General features: G+C 47.0%; 1 protein-coding gene across 1 annotated transcript; it reads right to left on the bottom strand.

Moving 5' to 3' along the window:
• Positions 1-6,421: 6,421 nt before the first annotated feature.
• Positions 6,422-10,815, bottom strand: F4822DRAFT_386561 (DUF676-domain-containing protein). The gene has a single exon (XM_051456721.1). It carries the CDS (start codon positions 10,372-10,374, stop codon positions 7,039-7,041), a length of 3,336 nt encoding a protein of 1,111 aa, XP_051319737.1. The 5' UTR covers positions 10,375-10,815; the 3' UTR covers positions 6,422-7,038.
• Between the last annotated feature and the right edge of the window lie 1,390 nt (positions 10,816-12,205).

Here is a 12,205-nt window from a genome sequence, read left to right as displayed (position 1 = left end):
GGAGGGGTTGATTTCTTCATCTGTTCGTTTATTTCCCACTGGGGTTGCAATTACAACAGTATCGAGAGCCTTGTGCTCAACATCTCTTCTTCACCGCAACTTCTATAAAGATAAAAAGATTGCGGTATGGCAAACCATGGGAGAAGAAAAATTACCAAGACCAGGATTGAACGAATAGAGTGTGTAAGAAAGTCGTGCTCTTGCGCAACCCGGTCTACTGATTGAACGAACAACGGCTTGGTTAGGTGAGGATTATGTACACTGCCTAATTCGGGGTTGGGGGCTAAGATTAGTGACGCTCCTTTCAAGTGTGACAACTGCATACGGTTGTCCGCTTATGTGGAAGACAGTGTGGGATGTAGATTGTAAAGGATCCTTGCTAAGTCTCTGCCCGATGAGTATTAAATGTTTATTACTCTGAAACCTGGACAAGCCCAGACCTTACTGAATTTCCGTCTGCGCCTCATGAGTTGTTTGCTTGGAAGTGATCATTCGGCCCCCTGATTTGATAGCGTAGGTGATATAATTTATTGGACTAGGCACCCCTAGGAGCGCGGTCACCTTGGGGTTTAGCGTATCATATACGGTAAGCGCAAATAGAACTAGAGGGTTGGTATTGCTCCTACGTTCCATTGGATAACAGCTAACATGCTACGTATAGCCATGTGCTACAGGTGCCCTAATAATGGAATTATCAAGTCCAATAGCACGGCCACTTACGTTACCAACGAGAATGAGGGAGGCGCGTGGGGTAAAAGAAGATCCTTGCATTGGAACAGCCAACCCGATTTACATAGCAACTGAGACATACGTTTGGGACTCAATCGCGATCTAATAAGAAGGCACTTTACATGGGTGAGTAGAGGGGGTTACCAGCCAGAATAGGGATGGTCATATGCCATGTGTCATTAGTCTTTTTGTTTTGACTTCCCATATGAGAGTCCACGTACATAATATAATAAACGTTAGAAGCCACTAGATGGATTGTCAGGACAGATTTTCGGATTTGTAATATCGACGTGTTGAGTGTAGTGTTGAGTGTAGGGAAGTTGGGAAGTTCGGCTATTTCTAAACTTACAGCGTTGTCGTGGGTACAGTCAGCCAGCCATTGTCACTTTTCGGGAATAAAAGGAGAAGATATGCTGTAATGTTACTACGAAAGTTCGTCAGGAGTTGCAAGGTCATGTGTAGTTGTTACACGTAGAGTCTTAGACTTCTGTCTTAGCTGCCGGTACTAGGCAATGGCTCTAGGTACTTAAACAGCAGGTACCAAGAGTCTAGTCTGGTCTCCTAGTCTCCGTAATGACATTTACGAATCTCCACTGGGCTATTATTGACGGGGGCGTGGGGGTTGCTTTCAACTGTTCCACTCCACGGGGTTGAATCCCTGTTTTCATGTATGTACCCCAAATCCCCACAGAAACCTTCTCTCGAGTTCGTACGGAGTACAGAGGTCCAGCCAGGGCAACTAGGGTCAGGGTCAGGGCATCTCTGCCGATATTTTTCCAGGGCCACGGACTGTGACACACCATGGCCAGGGGTTAAAAAGGGGGGATCACATGTACCTACGGCCATCTCGGTGTGTAAAAAGCCGACCAACTCCAGGACAGCTAGGCGCGGTCGGACGATGATTTTTTACATAAACCCAACTGGCTTCTGTCCCCGTGTAACGTAAATGCCGCCTATCTAGAGATTCCCTCAAGGCTCGGTAGGTATTCAGCTGCTACGCCCTAAGCCTACATATGGAAATACTTTATCCTCTAGGTATCATATCTCATCGGAACCCCTGGCTGGTGTTTTCGGCTCAACGTCCCGGGTCGCCAAACTTCAGATTCTGACATTCATCGACACCGGGATAATTCGTGGATTAGACAGCTTGCTTTTGTTATTGTCGGTGCCGAGAGGGACTAATCCTATTGGTTGTTCCGCATCGTGGCGTCTGCAAGAATTATTGTAATATTGGGGTGTGCTCGCCTTTGCCCACGAATTCCATTGCTGTACCGCCTCCTAATAAAATCTTGCGATGGTACAACTGCATGCGTTGCAGTTTTTCTTTTTAGTGTGAGATAGATTGGCGAGGTGATGAGATCGCAAGGATATTCATTAGCGAGTCATCTCGCAGATCCTACACGATAAAGGAATCTGATGATTCCCTGAATTGTAGATACTATTTCGAGCGCGGAGCTCGCCTGGCCACCATCACTGAATAGTAAGGATGGGCATATCGCAACCTATCGGCGTCCGGTGACTTAGGGGTGCCGACGTAATAGTAGAAGTTCATCCTATCTCGAATCTCGATACCACATTAGCGAATGGGGGTCGCTTGGGGGCGGGAGATCTCGGCTCGCCCATTGAGAAGTTGTGGGGGGAATTATGCCACTTATCAATGGTTCATCACTAACTCTGGATATTAATTGTTGGATTTAGCTGCGCGTTCCGGGGGAAGGTGTTATTACTAGCCCCTTACTTGCAGTTGGTGGACCATACGATGATACAATGTCGGAGGCTGGATGAAGCCATGAGAGAATAGTAAGTCCAAGCGATTTCCTAAACTCGTGGTTTGCCCGGAAAAACATCACCTTGCCATTAGATCATCACTCCTCACACGGGGTACAATCTTTAAGAGAGATCTTCGGAACGGAAGAAGCGAAATTGCTCGAGTAGACCAACGGCGCACGCCGTTCCTCTGGAGCCTAAAGCCTTCCTGGAACCAATGCGCATATTATTCCGGTACTCACCATCGCTCTGACGAAATGTTAGAGCTTAACTAGGTAGGTAAAAGAGAAGAAATTCTCGAACGAGATAGACCATCATTGAGCCCAGTCCTTGGGTATCGTATCATCGTACCGGACAGGGTGTAACAAACCCCATACGCTACGGTAGCAGCCGGGCTAAAAGGGAACCCTCTCCGCGGCCAGGTATCGTCGACGATCATGTCGGCCATGTCGCCATCGCCCCTTGTCATTGGCCCATCCCAGTCAACAAGACCGAATTCAGCATATGGCGCGCTTATACCAATAAAGAAGGATCCCTTCAAGCGCGCGGAAAGATCACTTCCTTGATAGCACCTAATCCTACGGGGTACCTTGTTTCTTTTCCACAAATCCACTTTCATCATCGAGCTAGATCGTCCTTTATCAATGCCAAGCCTATTGGAGTATCTTCTCGTAGCATAGAACTAACTAGGGAGTAAGGGGCTAGATCGATGATTTGTCCTTGGCTTCGTTCCCGATCAAGGAATAGATCCTATAGGTGTTTATGACATCAACATTCGTGAAGTCGTAGCCTTGTCGTCGAGCCAAGATCGTCGATGTGAAAGAAAAATGCCCGCCGGCAATCAAAGTTGGTCCTGCAGGCAGAATTGGTTCGGAACAGGTACTTTGAAGGATTTCCCAGGCTGTTCAGCTTAACCCTGTCCTTGGCTGCATGGCTTGGAATCCGGATCGGCGCGAACTACCTTATCCGAAAGGAAAAGCAGCATCACCCTTACAGGTTCAGCTTCCCATTTCTATCTTTCGGATATGTATTTCGGGAACTGGAAAAATAAGTTGTCGAACTCGGTTGCCCTTACTTTCCTCGATAGGAATCAAGATGATGAAGCCGTTCTGGTCCTCGGTTCAAGTAAAATTTGCGCCTATCGGCTTCACATGCTGAATGCCAAGTAGACGACCCAATTCGTCGGCTTGCATTCGGTCAGTGCAAAGACTAAGTGTTATCTGATTTACTTGCTTTATCTCCTTACTTCTTCTTGCCCTCCAATACATCCCAATTCCGTTGCATTGACGCTGCAAGGCGACAAGGTACGACCGACATAATCCAGCAATAAACCAATACGCAGTCGCGGACTCAAATGGATTGAATATAACCACGCACCCAATCCCCAGGTAGATACTTGTTTAAGACCGAGCCGCAATCTATCTCACATGCTAGCCCTGGAGGCGACGAGCCTACCAGAATTTATCTCCGCAGACGGCTGATTCGGTCTTTGTTCAAGATTTCCTGAGGGGAAGCCTGTTCGACGTGGTATCCATGCCCCTTCTCCTCACTCTGTATGCCGGGTGGACTGATCTTTTGTCGCCACCGGGTTGTTCTATTACATACATATATAGCTTTCTGGTTCTCCCTCTGCTGTGTAACCTTTCCAATTTGACGTGCCGTACTTCCTTGGATTTGTAGCTGCCGCCGTTGCTACTCGAGTCTAGTCAGGGGCGGAATGCTTGTCTTCGTAAGCGGAAGATCCAGCGATGCTATCCGAATCCAAGAAGTGAGATACTAGTAGGGGGAAGACCCTTACTAGCCCGATGGTTTAATGATGATACAGGCCGGTACGCGTCGGCTTGCATCTAGGCGGATACCTGTATGACCGGAAGTATCCCACCTTCCATCTCGGCGGCCGGAGTAGTGCTTAGCGTTGCACGGCGCGAGTAGCGAGCCAAGTAATTATGCAAGTGATATGTGATCTCGGCTCGCACCGAATGTGGCTCCAGGAGGAGACACCAATCTAGTGTCCAGACCGTTGTCCCTCTATTTACTCACGTTGCTGACCGATGAGTCTGCGCCGTCACAGCTGAGAATCATTCATTTCCCCATCTTACGCGTTCCGTCTAGTCCACCGAGTGCCATTCTCTTGGCTGAATATCTACATCCATAGAGAATGGCCCGCGTCAGCCGCTGGAACACCGGCCCGCATAGGAGGATACAGCCCGAGGGTATGAAGAAATTGTCAAATTACGTCGTCGGCTCAACACCAGCTACTCCTAATCACGGGTTCTGGCTCTCAGTAGCAAACGAGCATGACTCGCCTAAGAGTCCGGTTTACTATGTCTAGCCTTCTAGCCACCAAGCAGCCGTTCCAAGGTTTCATCTAGCTCATAGCCGCCATATGAGTTTGGGTTGCTCTCAATTTCGCGTGAGCACGAGGGAACCGGAATAGTTGATAACCGTCACATCGAGGAAAGGGGGACTTGGCGAACCGGCTCTAGCGGTAAGTGTCCGAGTCATGAAATTCGAGGCGGGACGTCGGGACCGAGGACATGAAGCCTTCATTCAGAGATCATGATGATGAGAATCTGTCCGGACGAAGAGCCATACTGTGCGAATATACTTGCTACGAAGTAGTTGATACAAACATTGAATTCTAGCGACATCGACAAGTTCCTGACAGAGGGCGTCAACGAGTATCCTGTTGAGATGGAGGTTGGTGACATTCATTGACTAATAGCCTATTAAACAACGAAACTGAGATATGAGCAGTCGACGCAGTCTGAAGAAGGCTCTGGTAGTGAGGATAGCTCTACCTAGGATCAAGAGGTTCCTTCGTTGTGTATCTCCGCGGGCTTTCATCCCCTAAGCGTTATTTCGCTCGGCGGGGACAGCGCCCTCTACCCCCCTATCTACATTATACACCTTTGGAAGTGCCTAGCTTTGGGGATCGGGGTGTGTCTTTAGAGATGGAAGAACCAGAAGGCGGATCTCGACATGATTAGGAGGTCTTGGAACAAGTACAGGAAAGCAAGGTGAGGAGCGTACCTACTGGGGTAGTCTACCTCTTGACAGAAGAAATCGTTTCTTCTAAGATGCGAACAATATGAAACTATGCCTCCAAAAGCTGGTAAAGGGCACTCCTAAAGGCCCTAGGCTTATCCCAAGATAGCAAATAATATCAACTATCCTTAGATTTGTTCAGTAAAGTCTTGAAGGAAGAAACACAATGATTTTCAGTGACTACTATTAGGTAGATTACGACTTTTAAGCATGTATATTCTGTAGATCATGGTGTACCTTAATTGCTCTGACATAACTGTCTTCTTGAGCTTACAATGTCTTAATGTCTTAATGTCAAAGCTACTGCATTAAGTCTGTTCTCAGGCCTCCTTGAGACAATAACCCGAGGACAGGTTTAGGTTCCTACGGGTATATACTTTCAAAATCGCCATAGCCCGTTGGTGCTGTGGTCTCCTAAGCATTTCGGGCACAGATTAATAGGTTGCTAGTCGGCTTACGAGTTACATTACCTAGGTAGGTACTCTTGTCACTTCGTCACTTAATTGACATTACGTACCTTATTTTGCATTTCTTAATCAATTCATGATCATTCCATAGAAAATACACACATTAAACACCAACAAGACCTTACAAAACTAAAACGCCTAGGTGTGGCGGCCATTTTTCAACTGCCGCATCTTCTGGCCTTCTACCTGCAGCGGCAATGGCCCAAATACCTCGGTGAACGACTAAGCCAACGCAGGCAGTTGATGAGATAATAGAAAATGAGCTACACGAAGTAAATAGACTCAATCTACCGAACCAGTCACAAATCCCGGATGTCTTCGATTTGAACGACAATATAAGGCTGAGGAGTCCACCTTTCGGCTGCCTCCTTGGCCCAGATTGAAGGTATTAACAAGAATTGAAATATATTACCGATGTACGTTCTGAGACATAGAAGCTAGTTAGATATATTTAGGCGTCTCAAGACATTACTTGGAACTATAGAATATCGAAACAGCTGCTGTAGAGGCCCGGTCTCATTCCTAGTGTCCAAGCAGCAATGAGGCCATCCCCAGACTCTCATAGATTACCATACACTTGGCATTCCTTGACATTCGTTCAGATTTAGTCAACACAATCCAGACCTTACGATGTATCGACGAGCCATACACAACGACACGGCTGCAAGTAATCTTCGTATATCGCCCACAAGCTCATGTTACTAGTGTCGATCGGCCGCAAAAGTACCCACCTAAGTAGGTACTCAGTTGAAGGTTTAGTTACAGATGTATTATTATATTGTGGTCATAGTCGACCCCGTACCAAGTATATCCCTGAGTTCGTATTGAGCAGTAAGGCTATGAACACCGCTCACCAATAGGTATGAACGCACAATTCTTATGCTATCTCGGAATAAGGTCTGATCCTGCCATTCCCAAGTGCTGTGCTAGAATTCTAAGATGCCGCCATGCTTATGCTTATACGCTTCTATCAAAGATGTCTGTCCCAAGTCTTATGAATTTCCAAATACACATCATCAAGAAAGACTCAAGAGGCAGGTGTACTCCCACTCCCCTCCCCCTGCTGCGGAAACTCAGGACTCGTAGGACTCTGAGGGCTCTTACCCTTCTTCGCAGCCCCTTTCCCCACGATTTTCTCCGTCCAATTCCAGCCCGGACTAGCAGATCTCGGCGGGTCACCATCATGAGATGTGTCAATCTTAGAATGTTTACCATATGCCATTCCAATATCGATTTCGCTCTCATCACCACTGTCAGCGAATTCTCGATCACTCCAACTGATGGAATCGCCTCTTTCGTAAGATGAGCGTGGAGGTGATTCTCTCGTATTGTAGTGGCCCGTTTTCTTTTCTCGCGATGGAAGATCTGATACCGCGTCCGTAGCCTCAAGTGCCTCACTCGTAGTGTGCTTATGACTCGTACCATCTTGAGCACTTTTTCCCTTTCCTTGTTGAGCATCTTCTTGTGTATAAGTCTCAGCCCCGGTCTCATCTGGTGCTTGGTTCATTGATTTGGCACGATCGTTACTTTGCTCAGTTTCATCTCGAGTGCGTGCAGCTGCACTGTCACTGAAGTGGGCGTCTACCACATGCTTCACAACAGGCCAACCGAAGGCATTGGCAAATGCACGACGTACAATGATATTGTTGTGTGCATCTGGCTCGAGCTTCACTAAGACTTTCCGCCAACTCATATCACGATGATATGCTCGGGCGATTTTCTCCTCGACCTTCATATTAGATGTGTCGATGATGTCGTCAGCGTCTCTATTAGGATCCGTATGCGTAAGGTCGTCATAATCATGAGTCGAGAGTTCGGAGGTGGCATGGTCAATTGACTGGCTTGGTGTAGGGGACTTTCCATTCCCTTTAGGAGATGATGTCCCGCTACCTCCCCCATTTGATTTATGCCGGAAAGTGAGTGATCTGGTTGGACGTTTCTTGAGCGGTGGTGGAGGAATATCGGTCGGATGATAAACACGATCATGGAATATGGTTCGCGGGCGTTTTGAAGGGTCTATGAGGTATTCTACTGTTGGTAAGGTGGGATTAAGAAGATCGCCTGCTGACTCGAAGAAAGTTGTCTTTGGCGGGGCGGATACCGCATCTTCGCCGAGTTCGTGGCCAGAAGATACTTTGGATCGACTTGAAGATGCTGAATCAGTGGCAGCATCTATCTTCAAGGTCTGGCTCCGTTGGTAGATTTTATGTTCCCTGGGAGAATGGGGAGGCGTTTTATGAGCTGCTGCTGCTTTCGACGACTCGCCAGACTTGAAGAAATTAAAAAATCCGGAAAACGGAAAATCATTGTTCGTCTGCGAGTGTTGACCTGTAGCTCCTGTCTCCGAATGAGGTGTCGCTAGATTTAAACTGCGTGTATCATCCTCAACAGTGGCATTAGTAGATGGCTGTGGCACTTCATGCGAGTCATCGCGGGAAGATTCGGACTCAACGCCGGACTGCGACAATGATGGGACTTCTTCACTGGTAGGTGACCATGGCCCTCTTCGCGATGTCACATTAGCACCTGTCAATTCTGCCCATCCGAAGCCAACGACCGTTTCAACCAAGCCGGCCTCTCGTCGAGCCTTCTCCACTCGACCGAGCCCTTGCCAGTCTAGAAATAGCAAGCAGCTTGTGCGTAGTGGTACAATCCCATCGTTGACCACGTTAGAATAAACTGTCCGATTACGAAACTTCTTCAAGGCTCGGTGTGCCGGGCCAGTAGGCAGAATACGTAGAAGGGGTTTCGACTCTGGTTGAACCTCTCCTATTACTTTTTTATGAGCACTTTCTCCGAGTGTCCCAACTAATGCGCCCCAGCCACTTCTGGCGATAGTCGGTGCTCGCCACGTAAGACCCAAATCTTGCCCGGTTCTTCCAACGAGACCAAAGTCGAGAGCAAATTTGACGTATAATGGATTTTCGTTGCTTAGACCTAATAATGGAGATGCAAGCGTAATGAAGTTTATCGGCCGAATTAAGTCGAAGAAACGGGGTGAGTGCTTTTGAATGTAGGCGATAGCGTAAACCTGAACAAGACCTCCTAAAGAATGACCGATAAAACTGATGCTAGTAATCTGAAATTCGCGATCGTCGCCGTCGTGATGAGTCTTGTGTATAGTACTGTGTTTATGTGCGGGCTTCCCTTCTATGTTGTCATTTCCATTGTCGCTCTTAAAGGCATTAGTAATACCACCACTTGCCGCTTTCTTTAGAGATGGTAGAAATGGCTGATCTGGATATGTTATAGACAGCACCCAACGTGCCAAACGCTTTCCTAAAAACTTGATACCTCTTTCTGTCCGAGTAGCATTTCCCGAGAAGCCTCGTACTACGACTTCTTCGTCATCATATTCGTCATTATCATTATTATTTTCAGGTTGCTTCCCGGCAGTCTTTGATTCGTTGCCTTCTTGCGCATCGTCCTTCTCGGCCTTCTCTCGTGCTTTTCTTGCCCTCGCATTGATCTTAGCTTGCTTTGCGGCAGCGTCGATACTCTCTTTCATATACAGCATATCAGAACCGAGGTTACTATGCAGACCATGTGTTAAAACGACCAAATGGACTTTCTTCGGGTGACGTGTTTGTGCGTTATATTCCTTAGCATCCGCTGGTTCCGTGACACTGTTAATCGCCTTTTCCATACCAGATGGTTTAGCTCTCCCATGGTCCCATTCGTTTAAGCCTGGTAACGGTGGTGTATTCCATAGACTTGCTGTGTCCTCAACCTTCAAGGAGAGGGCTCGTGAGAAAACCCCCTTGGGTTGAGCTGGGTGATGGCCATCCTTTGCGCCTACGCTTTGTTGGAAATCAGTCACTTTCCCAGGTTGTGGAACCTGAGCCTGGCCCCCAATCACCGGCACGCCACCAAGGTTTAGACTCTTCTCATCTCGTCCGAGCAAGACCTCATAGCCTACATCGGCGCTGGCGGAGAATATGACCTGACTTGAAATTTCTACGACCCAACTTGCGCTTTTTGGAGCATCTTCATCTGCAGCACCATGGCCGAAATTACCCTTCGCAGCACCGGTCCCGGCACTCTCGCGAATATCATCAGGTACTATTAACTGGCATGTCCACGTGCCTCCGGCCTTGAGCATAGGTTCGAATTCAGGAACTCCATACCGGCGAGGATTTTCGAATTTAACATTAGGATCGTAGTGAGCGGGAAACGCGGAAACGCTAAGGGTATATGGGCCGTGGACGAAGGCAGCTCGCAGGGGTATAGGAGAAGTATTGCGGATTCGTAGGTGAAGGACGTCAGGTGAAGGTAGGATTCGGTCGTGGGAGGGCGAATAGGTGACGGTATAGCGGACGACTTCACCGATCTTGACACTGCCAACCTGGTGAAGGAGAAGCATATTTTGTCGGAGCGATCGGCGCCTATGACAGCACGAATGTCACTACTCTTAACCCAGTAGCAACTAGTTGCAGCGACGGTCGATGGAGAAAAAGGTAGAGAATTCGTTAATAGGAGCACATGGTAGGCGAGATCGTGGATTATAGGATCGGCAAGGGTACGCGGATATTAGGTATTCATGGGTTAGGATCAGATAGGTATAAACGGGTCTAGGCAAAGCAAATTAACGGATTTTTTTTAGAATACAATCATAGGTTCCATAACAGTAGTTTCTGTAGGGTATTATTATAAATCTGAATTGGTATTGGACATATGTAAAACGTAGGTATAAAATAGTGAAAGTGAAAGTGAATGTATGAGATAGAAGAAGATCGTGTGCCAATTAAAGTCTGACATAATTAAAATAAAACTATCGAACATTATGTAAAACTCGAGATTGAAGACCAGACCAAAAAGGAGCACGCGGACAGGTTAAACAAAGATCCACCAAGATCCACTGTGTCGGGCAGAACCCGCAGCCCGCTTCCGCTATATGTAAACTTTGAATGTTACAGTGCCGCCTAATGCAGCCCCGACGTCACAACGTTTGGTACTGCACCGGGCTAAGATACACTAAAATAGCGCCGCCACGTTTTCTTGTATCGGGGTACTATTTCGCATTTCCTTTCCTTTCCTTTCCTTTTAAGTACAACTTTCTATACTCTGAATACCAAAAGGGATATGAGTAGTGATTATTCTCTACTCTTCGTCACTAAAAGATCAATTAAATCCAATACATAGACTATATTCATTATTATATGTACTGACGTACTCTATAAGCCCTGATCTTGATCGCTAAGTTTCCGACTTTGATTCAGTTTTACCCTCGCGCATTTACGAGTAAGAGAGGCTTCTAAGACTTCGCGTCGAGATATCATCTACTGTTTCGGGAATTGCGGTTTCCTACGAATACCTAAATCGACTAGTATAAAGCACGTGGGGTGTTTCCTACATGCTCAGAGCTAAGAACCAAACATCTTCCTCAAGAAGCTCTCGTCTCCCTCTCCCTTTGTTTGGCTATGGCCTCTTATCAAATGTATGTCATAGCTATTCCAAGTTTAGCTTCATCAATGTGGCTTTACCGTAATAACATATCATCGCTCTGGCTTGGTTGAGTTGCTTAAGTATTCATGCTTTCCACCAATATACTAATATGGTACCCCCCGGTTGATAAACAATTCAACCCCCACAATCTAGCTATGCCCTCGAATTAACCAGTGAAAGACGTAGATAGTCGATTATTGTGTCCCGACTTTGATTATCAGATCAGAAAAAGGGAATGTGAGCTGATCGATTCTGGCATTCTGGAGCATCTAGACGTAATTCGACAGCGATGACCATCATATGGCCGAATATGGTTACAATGATCTCCCTATCAATAAAGAAGCGACAAGTCGGATCGCGCGGGTCCCCCCGAAGCCATTCACGTGCGGTCGCCTAATAGGGAACAGCCATATCTTGATGTTGCCCTTCTAGAAGTCCACCCGATGAAACATGCCTCGATCACAAGATCTGGAGCAGCAACTCGGGACAGGGGGCTTTCTACCAGCCAGCATGTTTCAATTTCATCATAAAACTTCTTAGCTTTCTCGTATATATCTAAACTTGGAATATTTGGTTTCTTTACGGGTCGTGGGTATCGGCTACGGAGAATGGGACGCTTTTGAGGACCAGTGTTGTAAATTGACTCGACCCCCACACGAGGGTCAAGTCTAGAGGCATCGGATATCATCGTCTAAATTCTCGAGAAAATATTTATTTCATGCGATCCGATGTCATGCCATGCTATCTCA

The sequence above is a fragment of the Hypoxylon trugodes genome, assembly GCF_022578975.1.
Source record: "Hypoxylon trugodes strain CBS 135444 unplaced genomic scaffold F4822scaffold_1, whole genome shotgun sequence".
Taxonomy (NCBI): domain Eukaryota; kingdom Fungi; phylum Ascomycota; class Sordariomycetes; order Xylariales; family Hypoxylaceae; genus Hypoxylon; species Hypoxylon trugodes.
The sequence above is the reverse complement of the archived record's forward strand: the minus strand, read 5'-3'. Positions and strand labels throughout refer to the sequence as shown.